Here is a 27,925-nt window from a genome sequence, read left to right on the forward strand (position 1 = left end):
TGCCCTACTAAACCTCTCCTGTTTGTCTGTTTGCAGCCATGGTCACAGGACTGTCATTTCCCACTTCCCACAAAGAAGGACAGGGGGGAAACCAGCAGGAAGTCGGAAGTTAATCCCCGCTGCTTTTTTGCCTGTCTCCATTTCTCTGTTTAGGTAAGGAAATATGTCTGAAACAATCACCCAACGGGTCACAAATTGTCTGCTTATTACTTATATTGAAGTTAAGGCAAACTTTCAGCTCTAAACTCAGTGGAAAGTTTGCATTTCTATTGCTAATATTGTACATGCTGGTGAAAAGCGGCTATATATTTTCCATGGGCCATATACTGCAGATCTAAACCACTCTGCCACCTACCAGAGGTTTTGGACTACAGCTCCCACAATCCCCACCGCTGGCCTTGCTGGCTGAAGCTCCTGGAAGGGACAGTCAGTCCTTGAACCTAAACCCTTCCCGTTGAACCCAACACCCCTGCCGAAGGCAAAAGCCTCACTGTCTGGGCCTGACCAGCAGCTGTAATAACAAGCCAGCATCCGAGAAGCTGTACTTAACATAGATCCCATTCGAAAGAACTGGAGCAGAGCGGCGGCCTCCAGAAAGGAAGCCGAGCGGTCCCCCAAAGGGCACCTTTCGGTCGGGCAAAAAGTCGCCTCGAGGTCGCCCATTAATATTTATTGAGGCAGAAAGCTGAGCTGGGAGGGGGAGGGAGGGAGGGAGGGAGGGGGAAATAACAGCAAACAGGTGCTGACATTTGCAGCGAGCAAGCGAGGGAGCAGAAGGGCAACACAAGCACAGGTGGTGCCACTCAGCCACGGAAAGCAGGCTGGGCTGTCCGCCCCAGGGCAAAGGGACATTCTCCCCAGGCCTGGTCAGAGGCTAATTTTACCCCAAGCAAAGCCTCGGCCTGTTCCAAACAACAGTCTGAGCTCAAGCCAGCTGGAGACAGCTGAGCTTCAGACACAGGCTGACTGGACCCTTCCTCTCCAAAAAGCAGCTTCTGAAGAATCAGAAGGAAGCCACCATCTGTGACGGATCCCGTGGGGATGGTTCCAAGTCAGATCTCTGGTTTTCCAGTCTCTTCTTTAAAAAAACTTCCAATGATGGAGCACCCACAACGTCTGTTCCACTGTTTAAGTGTTCTCCCTGTTAGGAAGTTTCTCCTTAATTCCAGGATGCTTCTCTCCTTGGTTAGTTTCCATCCGTTGCTTCTTGTCTTGCCTTCTGGTGCTTTGAAGAATAGGTTTGACCCCCTCCTCTTTGTGGCAGCCCCTCAAATATTGGAACACTGCTATCATGTCATCCCTAGTCCTCCTTTTCTCTAGACTGGCCAAACCCAATTCCTGCAACCATTTTTTGTAGGTTTTAGTCTCCATTAAGATCCGTCAGGGCTCATTACGGGGATTTGGCGGAGAATCCAACTTCCCTTCCTGACTTTTTGCCTGTTGGAAGCCACCTGGGAAGGTCGCAGATTGTGATCACGTGACCCATGGATGCTGCAATTGTCCTCAATACATGCTAGTTGCCAAGCGATGGGATTTTGATCATGTGACTGTGGGGAATGTTGCGGTAGCCCAGGTATTTTTTCAGTGCCATTGTAATTTGGAAGGACTGCTAAGCGAATAGTTGTAAGTCAAGAACTGCACACAAATTGTTCAGAAAGGACCAGGCAGGAATAAATTCATGTGGGACGCTTGCAATTTGTTGCTCAGTTGGCGCTTACCGAAAGCAAAAAAATAATGAATTTTAAGAAAGGAAATTAGAAATCCTTCCAGCCTTAGCAGTTTCCCTGCCTGGCGGTAGCTGTAGAGTGAGAATTTTGTCCAAGAGTTTCTTTGGCACGGTCCTGAAAGAATTGGTGGAAGTTTTTACTGGGAAAAAGTTGGCTGAGGTCTCCCTTAAAGACAGCCAAGCTTTTACTCATGGCAGAAGAAGTCCAGAAATCTGCTCATTGCAAAGAACATCCCCAAGATTGGAAAAGATAACCTCCAGAAACACAACGGAAAAAGGAAGGTCTCCAACCTTCCTCTGGAACCTTGGGATTCCTTCATCTTGGAAACAATATGATAGGAGGAGTGGAGAGGACGTGAGATACAACTTTATCGGATTAAATTTTATTTGGCTCCATCTCTATCAACAGGCAGGCTAGAACAGGGACTGCTTGCTTCTCTTTTTCCAAACTGGTCCAAGAAATGCAGAGTTGGACCGGTTGATGGGGATTGGATGAACTGCTGTGATGTCACGGAATGGCCAGCCAGTCAGGGGAACCTTGAGGCCGCAAGAGCTAGGAAAGGAGAAGACCGGATTTTGCAAGCAGTGTTTCTCATCTTTGACAATTTTAAGGTGGGTGGACTTCAACTCCCAGAATTCCCCAGCCAGGTGCGCTCAAGGCCACCCATTTTAAAGGGGCCAAGGCTGAGAATCGGAGCCCAAGAAGGGGAAGGCAAGACGTGGGAATAGATGACTGATGTGTGGGAAACCAGGATCAAGAGATGGCAGGGAGAGAAAAGATGACTTCTCCAAGTTCAGTTAAGCTCGGTTAACTGTCTCGCTTAACGACAGAAATTTTGGACTCCGTTGTGCTCGTAAATTGAGGATTACCTGTATGTTGTGCTGATGCGCCACTGAGAAGCACAGCCCTGGACCTGACACTTCACTGGCGGGAATTGCGTGGACTCGGCATTTCCAGAAAGTCTTGGGACATGATCAAGATGGAGGGGGTCCCCAGGCTTCTTCCCCCCCCAAATTATATGTCAGCTCAGCTTTGTTCTTCCCACACTTCAGTGACATGAAAACAAACCCAGAGACAAGTTTATTTTAAAGGGTTTCTCTCTCTTTTTTGCATGGTGTTGGCAGCCGGCCATTGGGGAGAAGAGGGAGAGGGGAGGGGAGGGGAGAATTCAGGGGGAGTTTGTGCATCTCCAAAGCTCCCGCTACAAATCAGCTCCCAGCCGTTCCCTTCCTGCGCCGACCTGCCGGAGTCTGCTGTTGTTCTTGGCAGCCAACCCCAGGAAGAAGAATCACACCCCCAGCCCCACACACAGCACACACACACACACACACACACACACACACACCTCTCAGCGGCTGGAGAAAGGCTGATGCGATGACACCCGCCAACATCCTTCAAGGTCGGGAGAGGGAAGTGGGAGAGCAGCGGGCAACTGTTCAGAGAAATCTCCCTGCTCTTCAGCTCTCTTGAGGTCCAGGCCGGCTCTTCCAAGCCCCAGAGGCAGCCTACCGCCTTCCCACCCACTCCCCCACTGCAGTATGATGGCCCTGACCGCCTCAGGCTTCCTCTGTTTGCAAAGAAAGGGAACCTTCCCCAGGAATGGACGAGGCTAACCATTTAGGCTGTAAAAGTTTCTCCGTAAAAGTTCTGTTATCTTGGCAATGTGGGCCCATGCCCCAAATCGTGTCTGCCAGAGGGAGGGAGGGAGGAAAGAAGGAAGGAAGGAAGGAAGGAAGGAAGGAAGGAAGGAAGGAAGGAAGGGAAGGCAGACATGTAGAATAGATAGAGAGCATTGACAGCACAAACACAGCTTGGTACTGCTACAAATGGCAACTCCTTTTCTTAACCAGCTGACCCTCCAGGAATGCTGGACTACAACACCCATCACCCCCAAACAGCTTCCTGGTGGGAGACCTGGCTTGAAAGCCTCTGGGAGGGCTCACACTTGCTCCTTGACAAGACCCGTGGGCAATGTGCCCCCTTCCTTGCCACTGAACAGCTCTGTAGAAGACAACCCTGGAAGCTCTCTTGAGACAAAGCAAAACGGGAAAGAGATCCACAGGGTTCCTTTTGGATCCCAAGACCAGATTATCTGGCCATCGACCAGAGCAGCTACGCATCTTCTCCCTGGGCGCTTCTGCAGAATATTCTTCAAGAACAGCATCCCAAGACATTGTGTTTCCTTTCGGGTCACGGATCAAACGAGAGAGAGAAGGAAAAGAGTGAATCCTACCTACAATTCCCCGTCCCTCTCCCCCCGGGAACAAGCTGTTGTTAAAAGAGGTGCCAGTCATTTCCCGACATCTTGCGATCCTGGCCAGGCCAGCTGGATGCTTCCTCTAAAACCCCAAATCTGCTTTCCATCCCAACCGACTCCTGCAATTTCTTTGTTGAACTGTATTAGGATCCGCTTCCAAGGGAATAAATCCCTCCGACTGCTGGAGAAAACTTTCTGATGTCTCCATTAATTGCCCCAAGGTTCATATCTCAGGTTTGGCCGAGGTCCCATCTGCAGCCACCGAGAGCTTGTCAAAGAAGACATCTAAACCACCGGCGGAAGAACAGCGAGCTTTAGTACAGAGGGCTAAAAATAGGGCTACCTTCATCACGGTTCGCCCAGGCATGGATCAGAGGAATAAATAACTTCGCATATCCTGAATATCCGTTGTTTGATACGCCGAAGGCCTCTGCAGATGACATTTGATTGTGCATTTGCTACACAACTTCAGTAGAAAAGGAGCTAATTTGTGTGTGTAGGGGGAGGGGGGAATGTCAACACTTGAAATTCCATATCCATAACTCAGTGGGTGGTCTCGCTTATTACACGGAGCTACGGTCTTTTAAAACCATGCTCTGCGGAATGAGCCATAACAACCTGCGGTGCACAAAAAGCCGAGTCGTAATGGTTTACACACCACGCTAAGTCAAGGAGAACCTCTTTCTGACTTACTCGGCCGTCCTAAGAAAGCTCTCTCCATACATACCGGTAGCCACAGCTGGCCAAGGGGTCAACATCAGTTTTGCTACGCTGTTCCATATCCTATTTTGAGGGTTTAAGAAGAACCTTGTAGAGAAGTTAAGCTACCATGGACAGTTGCAGATGTGTTCCCAGGGAGTGATCTAACCAGTGTGGGATTCAAGTAATTTAACAACCGGTTCTCTGGCCTAATGATTTCTTCCAACAACCAGTTTGCCAAACTGCTCAGAAAGTTAACAACCGGTTCTCCCGAAGTGGTGAGAACTGGTTGAATCCCACCACTGGATCTAACCCTCTGCTTTGAGTAACTTTTCTGCTGAACTCACATAGCTGTTTTGGCAGTGACACGGCAATAACAGGATTTCTCTTGGTTTCTCAGTCTAGCTGCCATGTTGGGATTTCTTTCTCCCATCCATTTCTGAACCCTTTCCGATCCTACTTAGCTTCCAAGCCTAAAGAGTTGCTGTTCCCTGCCACAGCTACCCTTCAGAACAATTGCCACTGAATGTACAGCTTCAAAGTCAGCACAGCAAGATTTGCACTGCTTTATATATTCTATTTTCTGGTCCCTTTGTAACAAACTCTGGAAGATATGCGGCTTAAGACATAAAAATGTACACATTGTAAAATTGCAATATTGAATAATTAAAGTCAACACCCCAGAATTTACAAACATAATTCTAGGAAACTTCTTAGAACAGCTGGATAGCTGGGCCTACCAAATTATTATTAGTTTTAATCAATCAACTGTCAAGATCTGCAACAATCATAAAGTCATTTCATAAGAGGAAAATAAAAAGTCACATGATGTTTTTCAGCCAACCCACACAGGACAGCTTTGAATGTCCATGCTATGGATTTGTTTGAAATTTTAAAAAATGGCCATTAATGCACAAAGAATAAATACATGTGTGCAACTGGACATTGCAGGAGGAGGAATGTGTTAATCTGCTGGGCCACAACACCAGAAGTCTGGTAGTACACCTTTTCCAACCAACATCCTTTTATTCCAAGCAGGAACTATCAAACTGCTTGATAGTTCAAAGAGCCTGTAGTACAGTGGACTAAAGCACTGTAATTAACATCTGCCGCTTGCAATTACTGCAAGTTCAAATCTCACCAGGCTCAAGGTTGACTCAGCCTTCCATCCTTTCTAAGGTAGGTTAAATGAGGACCCAGTTTGTGGGGGCAATAAGCTGACTTTGTATAAAATATACAAAAGTATGAAGGCTATTGCTTAACCCATTGTAAGCCGCCCTGAGTCTCCGGAGAAAGGCGGCGTAGAAATTAAAGCAAAACAAAACAAAACACTGCTACCAATTAATTTTATTTTTTTGAAACAGAATCTAAAACTCCAAACCAGAAGCTGCGATTGACTAAGATAGTAAAGGACAAGCAGAGATTGTAACGGTTGTGCCACCGAGGGAGAGAGAGATTTCCTGGCACCAAATAAATATATATTAAATGCTGTTTTTCAGCCTATATTGCCCTCATCTGGTGTTATGGGATCTATCAGAACAAAGAACCACCTTGGGTCACCTCCAACTTGGCCCCTCCAGCTGTGGAGACTTTTATAGCAGGTAAAAGAAAATTGTGCTTCCCCAGTCTAAGAGGCCCAAGGGAGACACCCTTGGAAGTGCGTAGCTGGCTGTGCTTGGCCTGCAGTTGTGTTCCCTCCCCACAACACACCCACAGTGCTCATTTCTGTTGACAAGTCTTGCTACTCCTGTGGAGACACAAACTTCAGTTGGAAGGAAACTCCCCGCCTCTCCTTGCGAGGAGGACAAAAGGGGGGTAAAAAAATCAACACAACCCCCGGCCAAAAGATGGGGAGAAGCCCTGCCAACTCCCCCCACCCCCCTGCAAGCGCTGAGGGTGGATGCCGTAATGCAGAACAGCACCGACCCTTTGATGGCTAGTCAAACAGCTTTGCAGACCCCCGGGGGCTGAAGCAGCCTTTGGAAGAATCTGTCCCCATGACTGATGGATGCCATTCCAGGGTGCCTAAAAGCTGCTTTCTGTCCCACTGCCCAGCCCTAAGTTAAGCCATCTGCAATCTGTCAAAACCGGAGAACTTTAATAGAAAGCATGAAAGAGAAGAATGCAGAGCAGCAAAACGGTGGTCCAGGGCAGACCAGGCCCTCCTTGGGTTGCCCTACGAAACAACAAATGTTACTTTTGCTGTGCCGAGAGCGATTGCGGTAGCCCTGAAGGCTTGTCTTCCCACCCACCCCCCTCAAAAGCCTTCCCCCCCTAATTTATCTCAAAATTAATGGCATAGATATTTGGATGAAATGAACATCCCTCATCACCCAACCTCAGTTCCAACTCCATTGCTCATCTGTGAGCAACAGAGACCTTACAGCCTATGATGAGTCTCCCATCCGTTGAGGATTTCCCATTCTTAATTTGTGCAAAAAATGAACGGATTCCTAATAACCCTACAGGTGGGGATAAACTGGGCGGCGACATCAATGTAATAAATGAAATTTAGCCCCTGCAACAAATTGGGTCAGAACGCATGCTGAAATTCGCTCCAAATGAGTGTTTCTTAACTTTAAGATGGAGGGACTTCAACTCCCAGAATTCCTCACTCTGGCTAGGGAATTCTGGGAGATGAAGTCCAGACAAAAATTGAATTTCCAGAAGTTAAAGGTGATGAGAGAGAAACCCTTCTCCGAAGGAAAGGCAGAAGTGAACACAAGCAAGGAAAAGTTACTTCTGCATAATCCATAAATACCGTAGCTGCGAGGTAGGTTCTTTAAGATAGATCTAATGGCCCTCACCCTGAGAGATTATTTAGCCTATTTCAAATTCCTGCCGTGATTTACGCTGGCAATCGGGCACTCCTTCATGTGATTACTTAGTGTTCCTTAAGCAACTCACGATGCAAAGAGGAAACCTCCTGCTTATCTGTAATCCTGTAGAAAAAGGAGGTTTGCCAGGCGAAGCAAACGCAGAATTTGCATGCTTTTGCCTCTTGCTACACTGCCCAGAAGTCTAGTTTGTTTTATTTAATTGTTTATTGGGTTTATTTGCTGCCCATCTTGTAACAAACAATGCTGGGGGGGGGCTGGATTCCAGTTCAGGAATCACAGGGTGCAAGTTCTGGGTTGGCCAAACTTTTCAAATCCGGCCAAACGAAAGCCCCGAGAACGTCCTTCAAAATTCTTCTGGTCCTTTGAAGTTTAACCTACCCTCCTATTTCCTGCTGAACTTCTCAGCCCATCGAAGACGTAACTGGGGGCAGATGGATTAAAGGGCCTTCTCTAGGGAAGGGGTCCCCTTCCTTGCAAAACAAACAAACAAGCCCACATCATCAGCCCTCAAAAGTTGAGCCACTTCAAAGCAAGCCTCCTTTTCAGAGGCGTCTTGTGTAAGCAGCCTGGTTCTTCCCATTTGCTGGAGCTGCACCAGCCAGCCAGCCAGCCGTTTCAAGAGCCTTTCCAGGTGTTGAGAACAGACCACAAAAACACACCTTGCTCATCATGGAGAGGTCACGCAGGTCTTCCTGGCATCGTGTGCCATGGCAGGTGTGTGGAAGGCCCCGTGCTGGGCTTGGCAGAGAGTTCTCGGAGACATTCTGTGCTACAGCAGCCGTCAAACGAAAAAGGAGAGAAGGGGCTGGCGGGAGCGTTCAGCAAACAGGAATCCCCCCCCCTTCATTGCATTTCCAAGCCCCTCCTTCCACCAAAAACACCAAACATCTCCGTTTCAGTAAGGTATTCTTGGTAGAAAGGAAGAACTCAGCAGGACCAACACAAAAAAAAACCTTGGCTGATTCCCCCACCTCCCGCCCCAGGTCATTTTGGGGTGAGTTAATTCCATCACAAAGTTAAGGGTGTTGTATAAACACACACAGCCTTAAAATAGCCTTTTCCTCCCTCCTCCCACACCGAGGCTGGTTTCTGCCCCATCTGCTGATGGCATTTTTGGATGTTCTTCAAAGCGAGCCAGGGTGCCTGGTCTATTTACAGCTGCATCCCTTTCCAGGAAGGACACCTGTGAGCGAGTCTTCAGCGCTGCCCACCACCAGCAGACGTGGGGTTTGGACAGATGGGGAACCCACCGGATCTTTCGGGGTGCCAACAGGACAGGAGGAGAACGGCAGCATTCATCTAAGCCTGAGTTTCTCAGCCTTGGCAACTTGAAGATGTTGTGGGCTTCCTCGCCCAGAATTTCCCCAAACTGGCATGTAATTTACAATGGCTGCAACATCCTGGGTTCAAGTCATCACCATTGGCAGCCTTCCCAGCCGGATTCAAACAAGCAGAATCAGCGGGGGAAACCGGTTTGCTTAAGGACTGCATGATTCACTCAACAGCTGCAGTGATTCGCATTAACAACCCTGGGGAAAAGGTCACAAAGTCGAATATGATTTGGCTGCAACTACTTGGCAATCCCAGTTGTAAATCAAGGATGACCTATATGGTGCAATTGCGTTGGCCGTCAAGGAATTTTGATGGAGGCTCCAGAATGAACCTTTTCCATATTGGAAACCCCCCTGTGAGTTCTCCAAAAGCAGGGGTCCCCAACCTTAGCAACTTTAAGATTTGTGGACTTCAACTCCCAGAATTCACCAGCCAGCATGCCAAGGTTGGAGACCCCTGCCCTAAAGGGGAGAAAATAACTACCCCCACCAAGCTTCCCATCTGTCAATGCCCTTTCTCTTGCACATTTCACAAATCGGCTGCCAAGTGATTGTGCTGCTGCCCGCCTCTTTTGTGTTTTCTAACCTGTCTTGCTTTGCAAATATCTGAGCACGGGGAGCACTAAACTGCTGAGCTTTGCAGTTATTCCTCCCAGAAAAGAGAATGAAAAGGGCCCTCTGCTTTTGTTTGCTTTCTTTCCTTCCAGCTGGATTGATTTTTACCTTGGATACCTACATGCACGCACGCCTGTTATGTGCTGAGCACTGCCGAAAGATCCGTTGAGGTTTGTGTCCTTAGACAGAGGGGAAAAAAAGATGCAATTCGCAGCATCTTCTCTTCAAGATAAATTCTGCCAGGGACGATTCTTATGTTGGATAGACTACAAGTTTAGATGGCCGTAACTGTCCACCAATTTAATGACTAGACCAAGATGGGGAGGTTGTTCCTAAATTTCATATTTGAGATCCCCCCACGTCCAGTGCCACTTCCGTGCCTGAAGTAACTTGGCTCAGGAGCAATCTAATTGGAACCTCATCAGAGTTAGAAGGTCTTCTAGTCCATCTTCCTGACTAGAAGAATTCCCTTCCAACTCTGATGCTCCCAGTGCTAGTTCATCAACTTCTGGAGTAGTAGATCTTCTCTATCCCTCTTCAACTCATCAAAGAAGGATGAAAGAAAGACATCTCTCACCCAGGCCAGGTAGGGTCATAACGGCCAACCTCCCCCAAAAAGGTGTTCAGATTCCATCATCCTGGGTCACCACTGGCCATGGGGGTTGGGCCTCATGGGAACTGCACACCAACCTCTTGATGAATCTACCTCCTTGGGAGGATCTTCCAGTGGAAATCAGCAAACTGAACATCCGCATTGGGTGCTAGTAAAAAGACACCAGTTTTCATAAGGTCACCAATACAGCCCTCAGTTTCCCCAAAGCAGCCTGTCTTGATTCCCTCAAATTGATGGCAAGATGTCTATGCAGAGAACTATCGGGGTATATAAAAGCTTTGAGAAAACCTTACATTTTTCTCAACGAGCTAAAATGTGTTGGCAGACAAGGACAGACAGAGGCAGAAGGGAAGGTTTTGAGTGGATAAGCACTGTAAACTGGTGGCTTCCCTCCGAATTCGCCCTGGGTTGTTTCCATGAGTCTAATTGCCCACAAAGCAGGGTATCTCCTAACTGTTTGCTTTATAAACCAGGCTGATTTTTTTAAAAGTATGCTCCTAAGATGTTTGAAGATAGAATCTCCCCGGGCACATACAATCAATCCTTGGATTGTGTTGCTGAAACCCAAAAAGGCCACTGAGGTTTCTGCAACTCACAGAATCAAGAAGAAATGGGGGGGCCCTGTTTTCTCTAAGACGCTGCCTGGATTTAAGATCCAGAAAACCCACATCAGCAATCAGAACCTTCAGCCTGCAGATACAAGCATTCCCTCCCCGGGACTTTTTGCCCAAGGATATCAGCAACACAGAGCAATCCTTTCGTAGATGGGGTTTAAAACGTTTTCTTCTTTGACTGATTATGGAGGCGGTGTGCATACAGGCTGGATTGACGCTGTGTGTGTGTGTGTGTGGAAGTGTGCATACACACACACACACAGTCTCTCAAGAAGTCCAACCTGGCATACACAAAAGGGGGGGGAGGGTTTTAGCTGGTAGATAGTCAATAACTAATTGGAACTTCACCCTTTAGCTGTAACTTTGCATGCATTTGGGAACCTGGAGAGGTGAGAGGCACGTTCTCCTCTCTTGCTCCCTTGTACTAGGGAGGAAAGCTGTTTCCCATCAGCCGTTTCCTCAGCCGATATTTTGAACAGGTCAGTGACAACACAATAAGGCATTGCCCGCATTGCAGTTTTGGGCAGTTTGTCAGAGTGCCAGCCTCAGAGAACCTTGGCGATTTGCTCACACAATGAAACCCTGAGCTAACTAGGAACTCCAATATAAGGGAATCCCAAAGGTATAAGGGAATATTTGTAGCTCAGGGTTGAAGTATGGGGGTCCTTGGTGCCCCCTGAGCTTGGTGGTTTTCTTGCGGATGTTTCGTGACCCAACTCAAGAACATCATCAGTGCTAGAAGAGAGTGGACTTGGTGGAATGGAGGAAGAGGAGAAGGAGGAAGACTTGGGGTCCTTGGTGCTCTCTGAACTTGGTTGTTTTCTGGCAAACGTTTCATGACCCAACTAGGGAACATCATCGGTGCTGGTGAGTGTGGGGTTTGTTCCCTGTTTATCTACAGTAGCTTACCCCGCCCACATTGGTGGGGTGCGGTTTTTCTCCTTGGCAGTTCCTTGATTAGGGTATTGTTTTCAGCTTCATTGTTTTTGTAAAGAGGAACTGTTCCTGTTCTCAGCTGACAAGAGTGAGATTAGCAGATAAATTGCAAACTGGAAGACCTTCCTTCCAATCTAGACTCAGCTGCGACTTCCCTTGGAGCCTTAACTGCTCCTTCAGCTGCTCTCCGGCACAGGCTCAGCTGGTAGCCAGAAGGTCCCAGCCAGGAGTTGCTGTAGCGTATTTCCCAAGATTTGGGCATGGCTGGACCTTGGAGAACGGGGCATATTCCTTGTCCTAAAATGGCATCCAGGGAATTAAAAAGGGGCAGCAGGGTCCTTCGAGTTCAGTTGGACTGCTGCTAACTACAAAAACAGACGTCCTTGAAGCAGCATTTGGAAAAGATGCAAGCAACTGCTCCAGATTTTCTGCCCAGCTCTCCTCCTACAAATCCTTTTAAATATCCATGCTTGACACCTGGCTGACAATTAGCCATGCATAGGCCAATTCTCAGAGGGGGGGGCATACTGCATGGTCGGGGGTGGGGGAAGCAACCTTCCAGCCTTAGCTCTTGCCCACAATTTTTGCAGGGCAAAAATCATCACCACCACCACTGCACGGAAAGCTCTTGGCCGCCCTCTCCTGGTTCCAGAATTGCTGGAGTTGAGGGGATGCGATTCTTTATAAGGCCCCTCTCTGGTGTTCCCAGGGTCAGGAGTGTCTGGGGAGAGTTGCCAAAAAAAAAAAAAAGTCAACATAGCAGCCACTCTCTGTCAGCCCCCTTCAAGGCAGGTCAGATTAGGAAACCAATGTAATGTAGGTTTAACAGAGTTGGGAGCTTGGAGGTCTTCTAGTCCACCTCCCTGCTCAAGCAGGAGACCCTATACCATTTGAGACAAATGGCTGACCAGTGATGGAGCAACCACAACTTCTGGTGGCAAGCAGTTCCACTGGTTAATTGTCCTCACTGTCAGGAAGTTTCTCCTTAGTTCTCGGTTGCTTCTCTCCTTGATTAGTTTCCATCCATTGTTTCTTGTTCTGCCTTCAGTTGACCCCCCTCTTCTTTATGATACCCTTCAGATACCGGAAGACTGCTCTCATGTCACCCCTAGTCCTTCTTTTCACTAGACTAGACATAGCCAATTCCTGCAACTGTTCTTTGCATGTTTTAGCCTTTAGCTTCCCTGATCATTTTTGTTGCTCTTCTCTGCACTCTTTCTAGAGTCTCTTTTTATATTGTGGTGACCAAAACTGGATGCAATATTCCAAGTTTCGTTTTACCAAGGCATTATAAGACAGTACTTTTACTTTAAAGCAATAATAACAGAACCTTCCAAGTCTGAATATGCTTTCTCCATCCTCCCTTTAATTTTTTGGTGAAATGGGGAATGGCTTGTCCTTGTTATCTAACTGTTGTCTTGGTAGCAGTTGTTCTTCCTGCCCCTTCAGTCCAGACCCTTGGCCTCTATATCTCCATGCAATCAAAAAGAGATGAGTTTTGAGCAGCTGGCTGTGGCTTGACCTGTTTGACTCCCCCCTCCTCCTTAGAGACCTGCCCCAGTTTAGGCCATCATTGACCCAAATCCCTATGAGGAGAAAGGAGTCTCCAATTCTCTTGTTCTGCATTATTATTCAAGACTGGCTTGCATGTGTGAAGCCAATCTCAAGATTCACAGCTCGCAAAGATTTCATTTCTATCCCACCCTATCATTTCATCCCAAAAGGTGGTGAGGGGAGAGATTGAGTTCCTCAAATAGGGGAGTATCTTTCTGTACTTCGGGCCAAACGTGACCTCCAACCGCAGGAGCTAAACCTGCTAAGATGTGAGCCCAATTTCTCCCCCAGAACCAGAATTTTCCATTGATGCTTTTAACATTCCCTCTGCTCTGTTTTTATCAGGAGTCATTTTGCTCCCTTGAGACCTTGTACCTTTGGGGTGGGGGGGTGGGGGAACCTCAGTAGCATTGATGATGTTCCCTAGTTGGGTCATGAAACGTCTGCAAGAAAGCCACCAAGCTCAGAGATCATCCAGGATCCCTCATTTCAACCCTGAGCTACAGATATTCTCCTTTATTGAAAACAACTCGTTGCTCAATGCAGGAGGCCATCTGGAACCAAGCCCACAAACGGGAACCAAGATTGGACTTTCACATTGGTCAACGGCAGACAAAGTCAAGCAGAACCAAAAAACAAAAACAAAAAACCAGCAGGGTTGATCCACATGGTGCGCCGTCTTAAACAAATATTCAGTCAAGCCCAGCTCAGTAAATTATCTGCCTCCAAGAATCTGTGATCCATGGAAACAAGGAAACCACTCCCTTCCCCTTGGGGAGATCTTTGTTGATGGGGTTGCCATACCAACCAGGTCAGGAGCAGCACCTGTGAAGACAAGGGTGCAGCCTTCCCCGTGTTCCCTGCTGCAAAGACCAGCTAAGTTCCCCTGCAAACATGAATGTCATTCTTTTCAGGTAAGACAGGGGGATTTACGCTAATTAAAAAGGTTCCCTCTTGCAAAACAGGCTTAAGCGTTACTTGTTGGAGATGCAGAATTTTCTGTGCAAGCAGAAAGATCTGGCGGTGGGAGGCTGAACTTCTGGTGGAAGTCTCTCTGGTGCCTTTGTCACTTAAAAGGGCAGTATCGATGGAGGCAATAGGTGATTGAGATCTGCCCCAAGGAGCTAAGAATTGAATTTTCTGTCCTGGGATAATCACTAGGAGAGAAGAAGAGTTGTGAAGCCAACAAGACCTAGTGCATGATTTGGGGAATGGAGGTTCAGAAGGAAAGGTGAGAGTTGTGAAGAAAATGTTGGGCACAAGGACAGGAGAAAATATAGCAATAGCAGTTAGACTTACGGCATATATTGCTTCACCGTGCTTTACAACTCTCTCTAAGCGGTTTACAAAGTCAGCATATTGCCCCCAACAATCTGGATATTCATTTTACTAGAAGGGAAGGCTGAGTCAATCTTGAACCAGTCAGGATTGAACTGCTGGCAGTCAGCAGAATTAGCCTGCAATACCGCATTCTCACCACTGCGCCACCACGGCTCTTATACATGACAAAAGGTAGCAACTAAGGTCAAAACTCTTTCGTCTTGACCCATGGATACACTATGTTCATTATTTGGAAATTCTGCGGCTACTAAAAACCCCTTCCCTCCATAACAAAACATCCACATGGGAGTCAACTGAATCCAGATATCCCACAGCAGCCCCCCACCCCAAAGCTGCCTTCATGGCTCCCCTCCAGAGGGCAGCAGAAAAAGCCACATCTGGAGGAAACCATCTACGGAAGATCTGCAAGCAGGAGGGATTTCATTCTCATCTACTTCTAGATCAGGGATTCTCCATGGATGGATGGTCCATGGTCAACTTGTAGCCCCAACCTTCCTACTTTATGGCCAGTGTCCAATTTCTCATGGATTTTCCTGTTTTCACCAACGGTCAGTTGCCTGGTCTTGACTTGCCATGCCAGCCTCCATCTCAAGTGACAAACATGTAACTCTACAAGAATCTTGTTATTGGGTGGCATATAAGTTGAAAGAATGAATAAATAAATAGTTAATCCTTGACTTACAACAGTTCGTTTAATGACCGTTTGGTTTCAACAGCACTGAAGAAAGTGATTGATGTCCGTTTTTCACTCTTCTATGACCGTTGCAGCATCCCCAGGGTCACGTGATCAAAATTTGGACGTTTGGCAACTGACTCATATTTATGACAGTTGCAGTGTCCCAAGGTCATATGATCCCCTTTTGCAAACTTCTGATGAGCAAAGTCAATGGGGAAACCAGATTCATAACAGCTGCAGGAATTCACTTAACAACCGTGGCAAGAAAGGTCATAAAATGGGACAAAACTCACATAACTATTGTCTTCCTTATCAGTGGAAATTTTCAGCTCAATTGTGGTCGTAAATTGAAGATTACCAGAAGTTGGACAGATAATGAAAATTTTTAAAAAAGAAATTACTTCCTGTTTCAGATAAATCCAAGCTAAAAAAATAAATAAAATTATGTCTTGTTCCTCTGTTCCAGAGACACCCAAGTGCAGATCATGGAGACCACAATTGCCAATGCCGAGAAATACTTCGGCAGCTTCTGCAGCCTGATGGCGGCTTATACCCGCAAGACTGCCAAACTTCGGGACAAGTCTGATATTTTGGTGAAAAAGCTCATCGACTATGCCAACACGGAAAATCCCGAGCTGCGGACGACGATGAAGAATTTCGCCGAGGATCTGGCCAAAGTACAGGACTACAGGCAAGCAGAGGTGAATTTGGCAATACCCTGTTTCCCCGAAAATAAGACCCAACCGTAAAATAAGCCCTAGCATGATTTTTCAGGGTGCTCGTAATATAAGCCCTACCCCCAAAATAAGCCCCAGTTAAGATTATCAGCCAGATGGATGCATTTAGTACCGTATTTCTCCAAAAATAAAACCTAATCAGAAAATAAGCCCTAATGCATCTTTTGGAGCAAAAATTAATATAAGACCCAGTCTTATTTTTGGGGAAACATGGTAGAAATCCATTATGTACTGAAATGTCTTTGAATATTAGTAGCTCGGGTTGGTAATTATGTTGTTGGTTTGAGCTCTGAGCTTGGCTCCAATTTGGTTGCAAACGTTTCATCCCCATTCAAGGAGACGTCTTCAGTGCGCTGCTTTCCAATTTTGTGAAAATACTATCCTCGCTGCAGTTATTACATGTATAATCAGATAAATATTTTCTTTACTATATTTCTCCAGTAAGATACCCAATAGGAACAGTTCAGGTTTTAAATCAATATGTAGTTGTATCATTTCCTCTAACCATGTTTGAATTTTTACCCAATAGTTTCTTGCTTCTGGACATGTCCACCACATATGATAATATGATCCTGGTATCTGATGGCATTTCCAACATTTAGCTGATTTATCTTTAAACATTTTTGCCAATTTTTCCGGTGCCAAAACCCACCCATCTTAAAGTAGCTCATGTTGAGCAATATGGCTCTAGAACAGGGGTGTCCAAACCTGGAAACTTTTAAGGCTTGTGGATTTCAACTCCCAGAATTCCCCAGCCAGGGAGCTGAAGTCCACCTAGCTTAAAGTAGCCAGTGTTGAGCAATATGACTTTAGACTGTTCTAACCACAACTGCCAAAGTTCCCAGCCAATTTTTGGCGTGACACATCTGGAGTGCAGCTGTTAAGTAGCAAGCTGCAGTGCAGAGAGGAGGCCGTGAGCCAACTGCTGAGCTGTTTCTTTAGTAGGACGTCACTCAAGAGTGTCCGCCGGTGGACGGCGACCTCTGAATAGTGGCCAACGCAATTTCTCATTTAGGTGGAGCGGCTGGAACAGAAGGTCGTTGAGCCTCTCAAGGTGTATGGAGTGCTCATCAAACAAGCCAAGGTAAGCAATTCACCTCTCTTTTTTTTTAGCACCCCTGCATCGAGCTGACAACAGCAGAACCAGGGCCCAGATAGAGAGCTGAGCTGAATGCATCATTCAGGGCATTCCCCCCATCCTGCTTAATCAGAAGGTCCAAGGATGGAGCAGTGATGGTGATGAAATATGTAAGTTCTTGATGCTCGTTGAACTTGTTTTTTTGCAGATATTTCATAACCCATCAGCACTAAAAGGAGTGAGGTTTGTGGAGAGGAGGATGAGGAAGACTATGGGGTCCTTGGTGGTCTCTGAGCTTGGTTGTTTTCCTGCAGATGTTTCATGATCCAAACTAGGTAACTTAATCAGGTCATGAGACATCTGCAAGAAAAGAACCAAGCTCAGAGAGCACCAAGGACCACACAGTCCTCCTCTCCTCACACCTCCCTCCTTCCCAGCATTGATGCTATTACCTAGTTGGCTCTGAGCCCACCGTTCAACCCTGAGCTACAAATATTCTCTTCTACTGAAGATGTACTTTTCACTGACTTTTGCCCTGCACTCCAAACCACAGTTCCTTCCTTACCCTGGTTTTCTTAACCACTTTTGTTGAATCAACCATAGCTGCTTGAATTCACACAACTCAACAAACTACAAAGCCTGGGCTTACAAACCAGGCTTGCCCAACATGTCCATCTGCAAAGACGCCCCTCAGATATATTGAGCTGCATCACCTCTTTGTGGCCACACAGATTTTCCTTTCTTGCCTTCGACAGGCCGAGATTAAAAATTTCAGCAAAGTCCGGAAGACTGAAATAAAGCAGCTAGAGAAGCTGGAGAAAACCAGACACAAGGCACCCTCCAATCAACATATGATTGTATCCTTGGCTGAGCATAATTGGGTCAAATTCTCCTTTGGCTTCTGCAAATGTATTTACTGTTATTTACTGTAGTGTTTCTCAACCTTTGAAGATGTGTGGACTTCAGCTCCCAGAATTCCCCAGCCAGCGATGCTGTGCTATGCTGGCTGGGGAATTCTTGGAGTTGAAGTTCCACGCATCTTCAAACTGCCAAAGTTGAGAAACACTGATTTATTTATTAAATTTATTTGCCAACTATCTCACCGTGGGGCTCTCTAGGCGGCTTAGAATACCGTAATAATGAAGAAAATGAAAGGGGTTTAAACAGAAGCAAAATAATCGAACCCATAAAATAGACAATAAAAAGGAACACAAGGACAATGATACAAGTAGTCCTGGACTTACAACAATTCATTTAGTGACCAAAGTTACAACGGCACCAAGAAAAGTGGCCTATTACTGTTTTTCACACATGACCGATGCAGAATCCTGACAGTCCTGTAATCATAATTCGGATGCTTGGCAACTAATTCATATTTATGATGGTTTCAGAGTCCCAGTGCAAAGTTATGGAGAAGTCAGATTCATATAACAACCGTGTTACTAACTCAACAACCGCAATGATTCACTGAACAACTGTGGCAAGAAAGGTCATAAAATGAGGCAAAACTCACTTGCGACTGTCTCGCTTAGCAACAGAAAAAATTATTGCAAATCGACGGCTACCTATACATCAATATGTTAACCAAGAAGATGGATGGAAGGGTGGAGTGCAGAGAATGAGGGGTCTGTGGGGGGAGGGTCTGCCATCAATCCAGCAACCACCTCCAGCGTGGACCCCAGAGACCAAATATACCCCAGTCTCCCCGATACCCCAAAATCACTGAATTCAGATTTTCCCAAGGACAACCAGACCAAGAAGCCCAACTTAAGAGTTTTCTTTTTTTGCCGAGGGAGGTTTGTGTTACCAAAATGATTTCTTCCGAAAACTATCCACAAAGCAGCCGAAACGATTGGAAACAGACGTGGGGGGTGGGTGGGAATATCCCTCAAACGAGGAATGTCAATAGACAATTCATTTCTCTAGATTGCTACCAGCAGCCCTGAGAAGCCGAGTGAAAAACCACAGGGACATAGTTTAATACCCAGAGGTGCCAAACCTCACTCGCAGATGGGCAGGTTGTCAGTTTTAGTTTCTCGTTTTTTTGCAAATATTGTCAAGCAGGGTCTTTTTCAATTCTGCTCCACGTCTGAATTGGCCAGATCTTTCCTAACCTTCACACAATAATGGGTGCACCTTGGTTCACCTTTTTCCAAACTGCTGTTTTTTTTTGTTTTTGTTTTGCTTGCAATGTTGCCTGGCGATTCAAATTTCATCTCTGCAGGAATGCTTCTGTGCCACATTTTCATAAATATATGCATTTTTTTTTTTTTTGCAACCTTCCCTTGCACACATTACATTACAATTTATTATGTTGAACCGAACAGCTATACTTTGAGGAAACCTAAATCCGCACGTTAACTAGGTTTTGGATTTGCATTCTAATTTGAAATGCAAAATTAAATACGTTTACATCCGGATGCAAATTAAATAATTCCCCCATCCCATGTTTATGTATCGCAGGGCTACAAAGCTAAAACAAGGGATTAAAAATAACAGAATCCTAGTTAAGTCAGATGCTTTCTGCTGTTCTAGATTTTAGCCGAGGAACATGGTTATTAGGCTGAGACCAGGAAACCTTTGCATGTATGCAGTAGGCTCAGAAAGAGGTTTGTAAGCACACACACAAGACAGAGATAACTGAAGATAACCCCCCCCAAACACTAGTTGTTTTCCTAACATCTATCTCCAAGCCTGTTTTTGTGAAGCCAATCAAAATTCTCCCTCTTCACCTTCAGAGTGATAAAAAAACCTTAAGATTTTCCTGCAAATTCCTTGGGGCCTGCGATTGTCATCAAAACAGCTTCTTAGCATCCACATCTTTAAAATGCCAGCGAGAATGGCAGTCACCTTCTTTCATGAAATATTAAACCTACGGGAGGTGGGAGGATAAAATCTTGCTGGGGAAAGACACCACAGGATAATCCTGAGAGATTTTTTTTAATTGTTTTTTTTTTTTTATCATGCTTCTTCCTGCAGATATTTTAAGCGGGATATTGAAGAACCAAATTCCTGTAGTAACAGACACAGAGAGGTGGGGGGAAGAGAGACAGAGAGTCACACAGAGAGGAAGAGAGAGAGGGAGGGAAGGAGGGAGGGGGAGAGAGAGACCAAAATTAAAGGTAGCAAGTCCTTTGGGAAAATCCTCTGGAAGGGGGCAGAGCAGGTAGGAGCTAATTTGGTGTTAGCAGTGAAGATGTCGGATTAGAAATCAGGAGGAAGTGAGTTCTGCTCTGTTTCTCCTCTGGGCACGGAAGCCAGGTGGTTAACTTTGGGGCCAGCCCCTTGGTCTCAACCCCTCAATAACTCAACACCTGCCCGTTGTGGGGGAAACAGGAGAGGAGAGAGTATTAGGTACACTATCTTGAGTTGTACAAAGTAAAGGTGCATGAATTAAATAACAACACAGGGAAAGGGAGAAAGACACCTGGAGACGGTAGAGCAGGAAGGGAGACATGGTGGCATGGATTACCCATCATTATTGGATGGGAAAGGAGCAAACACCTGATAAACCAACATGTTCTCTTTTCCTAGGGCCAATCTAGCAGTTTGGTGAGATAGACTAGATCAGGAATAGATTCAACAGGAAGACTTGAATTCTATTTGATTGACATTTATTGAGTGTTTTCCAGCTTTGGCAACTTTGAGATTTGGGGACCACAACTCCCAGAATTCCCCAGCCCACTTGGTCCTCACATCTTAAAGTTGCTTAAATTGGAAAACATCAGGTTACAATAGGGGAATCTTGCAAGTCTTCCTTCCTTCCTTCCTTCCTTCCTTCCTTCCTTCCTTCCTTCCTTCCTTCCTTCCTTCCTTCCTTCCATCTTTCCTTCCTTCCTTCCCCCCAGGAGGCAGTAGGAAACCAACCCAGAATCTCTTCCTGTCTCTTTTCCCTGAGCTTCTTTCTTCCGCATCATGGCATCTTCTGGATGCCTTCATGGTCATCCCTCTGCCATCTTCACCATCATCTTCTCAGGAGCAGGAAAAACAGCCTCCTCCCATCCCATTCTCACAGATCCTGGAATACCAACTACACTTTTTCAGCCACATCTCTTTTGGTTCCTTCCTCTACAGAGGAACAGTTCAGCTTGGTCTTCAGGGGCAAAATCTGCTGCTCCGTAATTCTAAATGACCATGCAAGGAACATCCAGCATTTCTGGATTACCAGAGAAAGCTTCGACCGTGGGCTCTGAATCTGCTCGCTCTGGGATTCATTCCCATGTTTTGACAAAGTCTGTAGACAGCCAGATGGAGCCACACGCCCACACAATTACAGCCCCTCATTTCCTTTCTTCAAAATGTGGTTACGTTCTCCTTTCACCAAATGTTTCCCTTCATTTCAGACTATCCTTGTTCAGATGACCTCCCCACCTTCTACTCCTTCTTCTGCCTCCCCCACCCCAGAAATGTCTCCTCCTGCTGTTTCTCCATCCAAGCTCCACAGGCGAATCTTCCTGTGACAGATTCATGGACGTGGCTGCCCCCTCGTGTTGAAGTCCCCGAATGGCCAAGTTCTCTGCAATTTATCTTTCTTTGATCAATGTTATCCGTTTTAGTTCGGAAGAGACCAGACACCAGTTCAAAGGCAGTGTTACCCATAAAAAGGACCCTGGAGGAGCTGTTTCTGATCTAGTCTTCCTTCCTCTCCTCAAAGATCAACTGTATGAGCTACCTGAAAGAACCAGCACACTGCAAAGCATGATGTATGAGTTTGTTCTAAAGAAACCATTTATTTCAGTGATGGCTTAGCCCAGCTTTGGTAAGACGGATTCTATCACAGCCAGAACTGCTACGATGAAAAAAGTTTCAATACTCAAACATTCTGTTTCCTGTTCAATGTTTTGCCTCCTTGACTATCATCTTCAGTCACAGGTAAGGGGTTTCTTTTCTTGTAGAAGACCACCAAAGACCCAGCAGTATCGTTAAAATAAAGACACAGATCAAGATCCTTGATACAAGAGCCATTCTCCAGAATACATCTCCACTGGACACAGTGTCCCACAAGGTTATATTCACAAGAGAAGTTCAACGATTTCTTTTTGAAAATGCTTTTTCAATAAGGAGACATGCCCAAAGACTCCCCAAGTAACGCAGATGCTGCCATTCTTCCGTAACTTTATGTGCCCCTTCTAGATATGGGAATTTTCAATAATCTCCAGACAAAACTTTTAGAGGGCTATCAGGTTGGAGTAGACTTGGCCAAAAGACACCACTAAGTCTCAAATTTGAATCAATCCATGAAAAAGCATTTGCCTTTCTTTCGGGAGCTAAAGCAAAGTAATTTAAATGCGCTCTTACAAAATATGTCTTCTGCACATTTTCTCCAGAGGTTGTATGAGGGCCCAGGAAATTGATCCCATCTGATACTTTCTATCGTTCATGTAAGTTCATGAGCGAAGGAGCAGATATAGACTGAGATGACCCACTCCTAATCCACAGTGCAGGGACAGTCATGAATAGAGTCACGTCACTTTGTAAAGCTTTGTGTTCTATGTGACACAGACCATCATGGCTTGTCTAATGGACAACACTCAAATCAAACTGTAGTTAATGCAATAATCCAGCTACAGAGTGAGCGAGAGAGATTTTAGCAGGATTAAAGTGATATTTGATCCAGAACTCGCTTCTGTTTCAAACCATACGTATAAAATTAACTCCAGTAATGCTAAGAATTGGAAATATGTACTGTATTTCTTCCACTTCAAAATAAAGATGGGGCAACTCCTTAGCAATATTCTAAGAACAAGCCAGAATCATTCAAAGTGATGTAGTCCTGTTGAAACCACACCAAACAAACTGTTTCCCTATATGATGTGAGGAAGCTCCTTATGAAGCCCTCAAAAGTCCTGGCTGTTGGATGTCCTCAGAAGGAAGGTCAAGCTTTTGACCCATCACAAAAAGAGACAGGGCCAAGGCCCTTGAGATGCTTCCTTGTACCAGAGTAGCTACGCTTATCTAGAGAGATGCTAGGAAAACCATGTTGCATCTTCCATGTTGCTCAGTACCATCGATGGGGAAAGTCATGATGATGTGATCACTTTCCCCATAAATATCTCCCTGGGTTTCTGGGCAACCATTCCATCCATCTTCCACTCCTTTTTGGCCAGGTTGAGTCTCAAGCACACAAAGCTTCGGTGGACGCAAGCCGGACCACTCAACAGCTTGAAGAGACCGTAGATGAATTCCAGAGGAAGAAGTTAAAAGATATCCAGGTAATGTGTTTAGGCTCTGCTTCAAAAGCTTTTAAGACTCTTAATCATTTGTGCAGTTGGTGGACACTAAAGTCCCAATTTTTTCCAAATGGAAGCATATCCAGATGGGGCTGGGTACAACCTTGTGAAAATGCACAATATAAACCCAGAGAGCAACAGAGAGAGTATTTTTTTTTAAATAGAAAAAAAATCATAGCTGCATTTTAAAATTGCAAATTATATTAAGCAAACAGACCTAGAGGAATCCTATTTACTGAAAAATATCATTTTTTAAAAAAAATCTTGATTAAGAGCGCCCAACTCCAAAATTACTCTGGGAAGCTTATAAAACATCAAATATTGCCTTTAATTGCCTTCTGCAAAGGATTAGAATGGAACATAATATAGTACAACAAAAACAGCATGATAGACCCCTGTGGGAAGTCTCACATAAAAATTGAGAAAAATCCATATTGCTATAATTAACCTAAACGTATTGACCTAATCATAAATACTGCAATGCTTGATTATTACTGGATTTGACTATTGTTGGGGGGGAATGAATAAAAAATTCAATATTCAGCTTCATTTCTTTTCACCAACAGGAAGTTAGTGTAGCTGCTAAAGGAAACTAGCTCTTGTCAATTGGCAACTTGGAAATTGCAAACAGGAACACTGAAAAGAAATATACATATCTGTTGTAGCACTGGGATGGATAGAGAAAGAGAAAGGGAGAGAGAGAGAATAGTAGATAGATAGATAGATAGATAGATAGATAGATAGATAGATAGATAGATAGATACATAGATACATAGATACATAGATACATAGATAGATACATAGATGATAGATAGATAGATAGATAGATAGATAGATAGATAGATAGATAGATAGATAAAGAGAGAGTGGGGGATAGAGAGATGATCAATTTTCGCTCACCAAACTTCAGGAGGAAAAGGACACTTCCCAACTTATTCAGTCCAGTTCTAGTGAAGCTGAGAAAACGGACGCTTTCAAATATGCCAGACGTTATTTACAAAGAGACTGTCAGGGGAATTGAAAAGACCACCGAGACTCACATTTCGTGGCCCTGCTGCTTCTTTGCCTTACAGAAGATCTTCTTGGATTTCATCGGCATCGAGATGGCGTTCCATGCAAAAGCTCTAGAGGTTTATTCCCAAGCATTCCAAACTCTGGAAAATTACGATTCAGAAAAAGATTTTGAGGTACCGAATGGTGGGAAAACAGAGACTCAGTGGTGTCCATTTGTGGGTCTTGGTGTCACTCCTGCAACAGCACAAAGTTGCTAAACTTCCATCGTCAACATTTGCACAAAAGGGGAGCCATTCTGGTTTGCATTGTTCCCGATTGGGAATTTTTTAAACAGGTAGTTCTCAACTTAACGACCGTGTGACTAATTTACCAACTGCAGGGACTCAGTTAACAGCCATGGCAAGAAAGGTCGGAAAATGGGGCAGATCTCACTGAACAAGTGTCTCACTTAATGACAGAAACTCTGGGCTCAATTGTGGTCACAATTTGAGAACTACTGTATGTGACACCTCTCTAAGAGGGTCAAGGGGGTGTACAAAGGCAGATCCCGCCCTCATTTTATCTTCAGTAGAAGCTACTGTAGGAGAGACCTTGAGTGTCTGATCCAAAGTGATCCTTGCTCCTTGATGTTAGGCCATAGAATCATAGGGTTGGAAGCAGGGGTGAAATCTACTTATCTTCCCTACCAGTTTGGAACTGTGTGCGCGTGCATCACATTTGATTTTGGACCCTCTGTGCATGCGCAAAGCCTTCTGTGCATGCACAGAGGGTCAAAAACAGGTTACTTCCTGGTTAAAACCAGGAAGTAACGACGTCTGAGCGGGTGGGCGGAGCTTCATACTGCCGCCGCTACCAGTTCGCCAAACCACACACCACTGCCGCTACCAGTTTGCCCGAACCGGTGCGAACCGGTAGCATTTAACCCCTGGTTGGAAGGGACCCTGGAGATATAGTAGTCCAACCATCTTCTCAAGCAGGAGACTTTGTAGTTATAGGTTCAAGCGTGTAATCAATATGGCCAAACTATGAACCATCTTTGGGCGTCTAACCTCTTGTGAACTTCCCAACATACAGATCAGTGTTTCTCAACCTTGGCCACTCTTAAGATACGTGGACTTCAACTCCCAGAATTCCCCAGGGTTCAAAAGTGGGATTCTTCCTTCCAATGATTCTGCTGGCCTCCTCAAAATGAGATTCTTGCCTTGACAGGATTTCAGAGCAAAAATACAACTTGCTTCCGGAAGGTTCCCTGACTCCAAACCAGCCACTGCCACCAACCCAACCTCCAGCCTTCCATGGTCCACAGGAGCACAGGTGAGGAAAGGCAACTTGGTTGCCAAAACCTGCCTTGCGTGAGGAAGGACTACTGTGGGGACAGAAAAATCCCCAGGAAAGGGCAGAAGGACGCATTTTGGCATTTCAAGGACCCAAAGAGAGGTTCAAGAAGACTAGGTATTTATGGAGGTTCTCCCATCACCCAGGTCATGTTGTCCCAAGGATACTTTTTCAAGAGGCAACTGGACTTTCTGGTTTTTCTTTGAAGATGTTTCACTTCTCATCCAAGAAGCTTCTTCAGTTCTTCTTCAGAGCTGCTTCTTCAGAGCTGAAGAAGCTTCTTGGATGAGAAGCGAAATGTCTTCAAAGAAAAACCAGAAAGTCCAGTTGCCATTTGAAAAAGCACTTTTGGAACAAGACGACTAGGTATTGTGTAGGTACAGCCTACACTGTGGGTCACAGGAAAAAAACCCAGAGGGCAAAAATAAATTATGGAAAAAAAGGAGTCAACTGTCACCCCAAAGGGCAAGGAACAAGAAGCAGACCCAGGAAACAAACCATCATCAACCGTCTTAGGTCCCACCAAGAAATGCAGTCTAAAGAATGAGGAGAGCAGCTCTTACCGATGTTGGTCGGTTGCTTGGAGCAGGTTTCTGGTCTCCACCCAGCGGCAGCTGCTGCTGATCAAAGGCTGATTGGCAAGAAGGCCTACTAGGAGCCAATGCTTGCTCCCGAGTAGACCCACAAATGAAAGCTTTCAAGCCAGAATTAAAGCTGTTAAACCAGCATTGTTCCATCCAGATTACGGGTGGGGTTGTGTGAAGCTAGTGAAGAATAATAATTTTGTGTTTTTAACCCTCTCTGACTCAATTGGATGGAAGGAATCAGGTCTTTGGTTTCTCTTCAGGACTAAATGTGACTCTCCCCCCCCCAACTTCCATGGGATTCTAAGAGAAGCCCTTCTGAGGGGATTTTTTTTTCCTCAGGGGGCTTTTTCCAGATGGGGGGAATGGGGAAAAGCAGGACTGTTTCACAGCAGTGGAAGGTGGGGTGCCCAATGGAAAGCTCCCCCCACAATTATGTTCCCTCCAACAACCCCCTGAACCCCAAATCTCCACCGAGACAAACTCCAAAGAAGTCCTCAGTCCTGAGGTAGAAAAACAGGCCCCTTTCCCATAGCAGGAGAAGGAAATGCCTGCAAAATGGCGGGATCTTAATTTCAGCAAGGGCCCAGACTTAGATTTATGGTTGAGCAAGTAGATCTTAGGTTACAAAACCAGGTTGTGGGTGGAGGAAAAGAGATCTAAGTTTGAGATCTAAGGTAGTGGCTTCAAGTCAGCTACAGGTAGTCCTCGACTTACAACAGTTCGTTTAGTGACCGTTCAAAGTTACAACGGCACTGAAAAAAGGGACTTATGACCATTTTTCACACTTACGACCGTTGCAGTATGATCATGTCCACGTGATCGAAATTCAGATGCTTGGCAACTGTCTCATATTTATGACGGTTTCAGTGTCCCAGGGGTCACGTGATCCCCTTTTGCGACCTTCTGACAATGGGGAAACCAGATTCGCTTAACAGCCACGTCACTAATTTAACTGCAATGATTCGCTTAACAACCATAGCAAGGAAGGTCGTAAAACGAGGCAAAAGCCACTTAACAAATGCCTCACTTAACGACATACATTTTGGGCTGAATTGGGGTCGTAAGTCGAGGATTACCTGTACTGCAGGTCAGGAATCTGACCTACTGGAGTGGTGGAGTTACCCAGAAGAGCCGTTGACCAACGTGGGGTGCCCATGAGATGAGATGTTTTGGGGTGGGGGAGGAAATCCCATCACTGGTCAAAACACGACCTTCGTACTGATCGTTACAGCAATCGTGGCTTGTGCTCACATAATGTAACCATGGTTCTCTTTGCCCACCTCTAGAGTGTCCCTAGCACACTCCAGAAACTGACATTTGTGGAGACTGAAGGAAGATCTGAAGAAGAGCAGACCCAAGATTTCAGCACCGCTAAGCACCCCCAGATCTGGCAGGTGGCCAGCAGGACCCCCTGACGAATTTCTCCATTCGTGAAATTAGATGTTTTTTGTTCCTCGGCCAACTTTCTTTGCCCCTTTAAGCTTTTCCTCCAGCTCAGTACCCTCTCCTTGTTCTGCACCCCCAAACCTGACATCACAATAAAAGCCTTTGTTTTCAAGTGCATCCTTTTATTTTCGTTTGGGAAGTGTCCATGGAGGTCACACTTTCAAAAGCTGGTTTTCATACACGTAAGATAAGGGTTTGCAAGCGTGCAGGTTTCTAGTCCCCCGTAGAGCCAGGAGTCTCCAAACTTGGTGACTTTTAAGACTTATAAACTTCAATTCCCAGAATTCCCCAGCCA

General features: G+C 45.6%; 1 protein-coding gene across 1 annotated transcript; it reads left to right on the forward strand.

The window, feature by feature from the left end:
• The first annotated feature begins 109 nt into the window (after positions 1 to 109).
• On the forward strand, positions 110 to 27,723 carry CIBAR2 (CBY1 interacting BAR domain containing 2). The gene is made up of 9 exons (XM_070952933.1): positions 110 to 153; positions 15,670 to 15,904; positions 16,956 to 17,024; positions 17,774 to 17,875; positions 21,885 to 21,890; positions 23,126 to 23,230; positions 24,322 to 24,435; positions 25,472 to 25,576; positions 27,471 to 27,723. Exons 2-9 carry the CDS (start codon positions 15,689 to 15,691, stop codon positions 27,597 to 27,599), a joined length of 846 nt encoding a protein of 281 aa, XP_070809034.1. The 5' UTR covers positions 110 to 153; positions 15,670 to 15,688; the 3' UTR covers positions 27,600 to 27,723.
• The last annotated feature ends 202 nt before the right edge of the window (positions 27,724 to 27,925 follow it).

Source organism: Pituophis catenifer, unplaced genomic scaffold (assembly GCF_029215685.1).
Source record: "Pituophis catenifer annectens isolate HBS135680 unplaced genomic scaffold, rPitCat1.0.hap2 SCAF_13, whole genome shotgun sequence".
Taxonomy (NCBI): Eukaryota; Metazoa; Chordata; class Lepidosauria; order Squamata; family Colubridae; genus Pituophis; species Pituophis catenifer.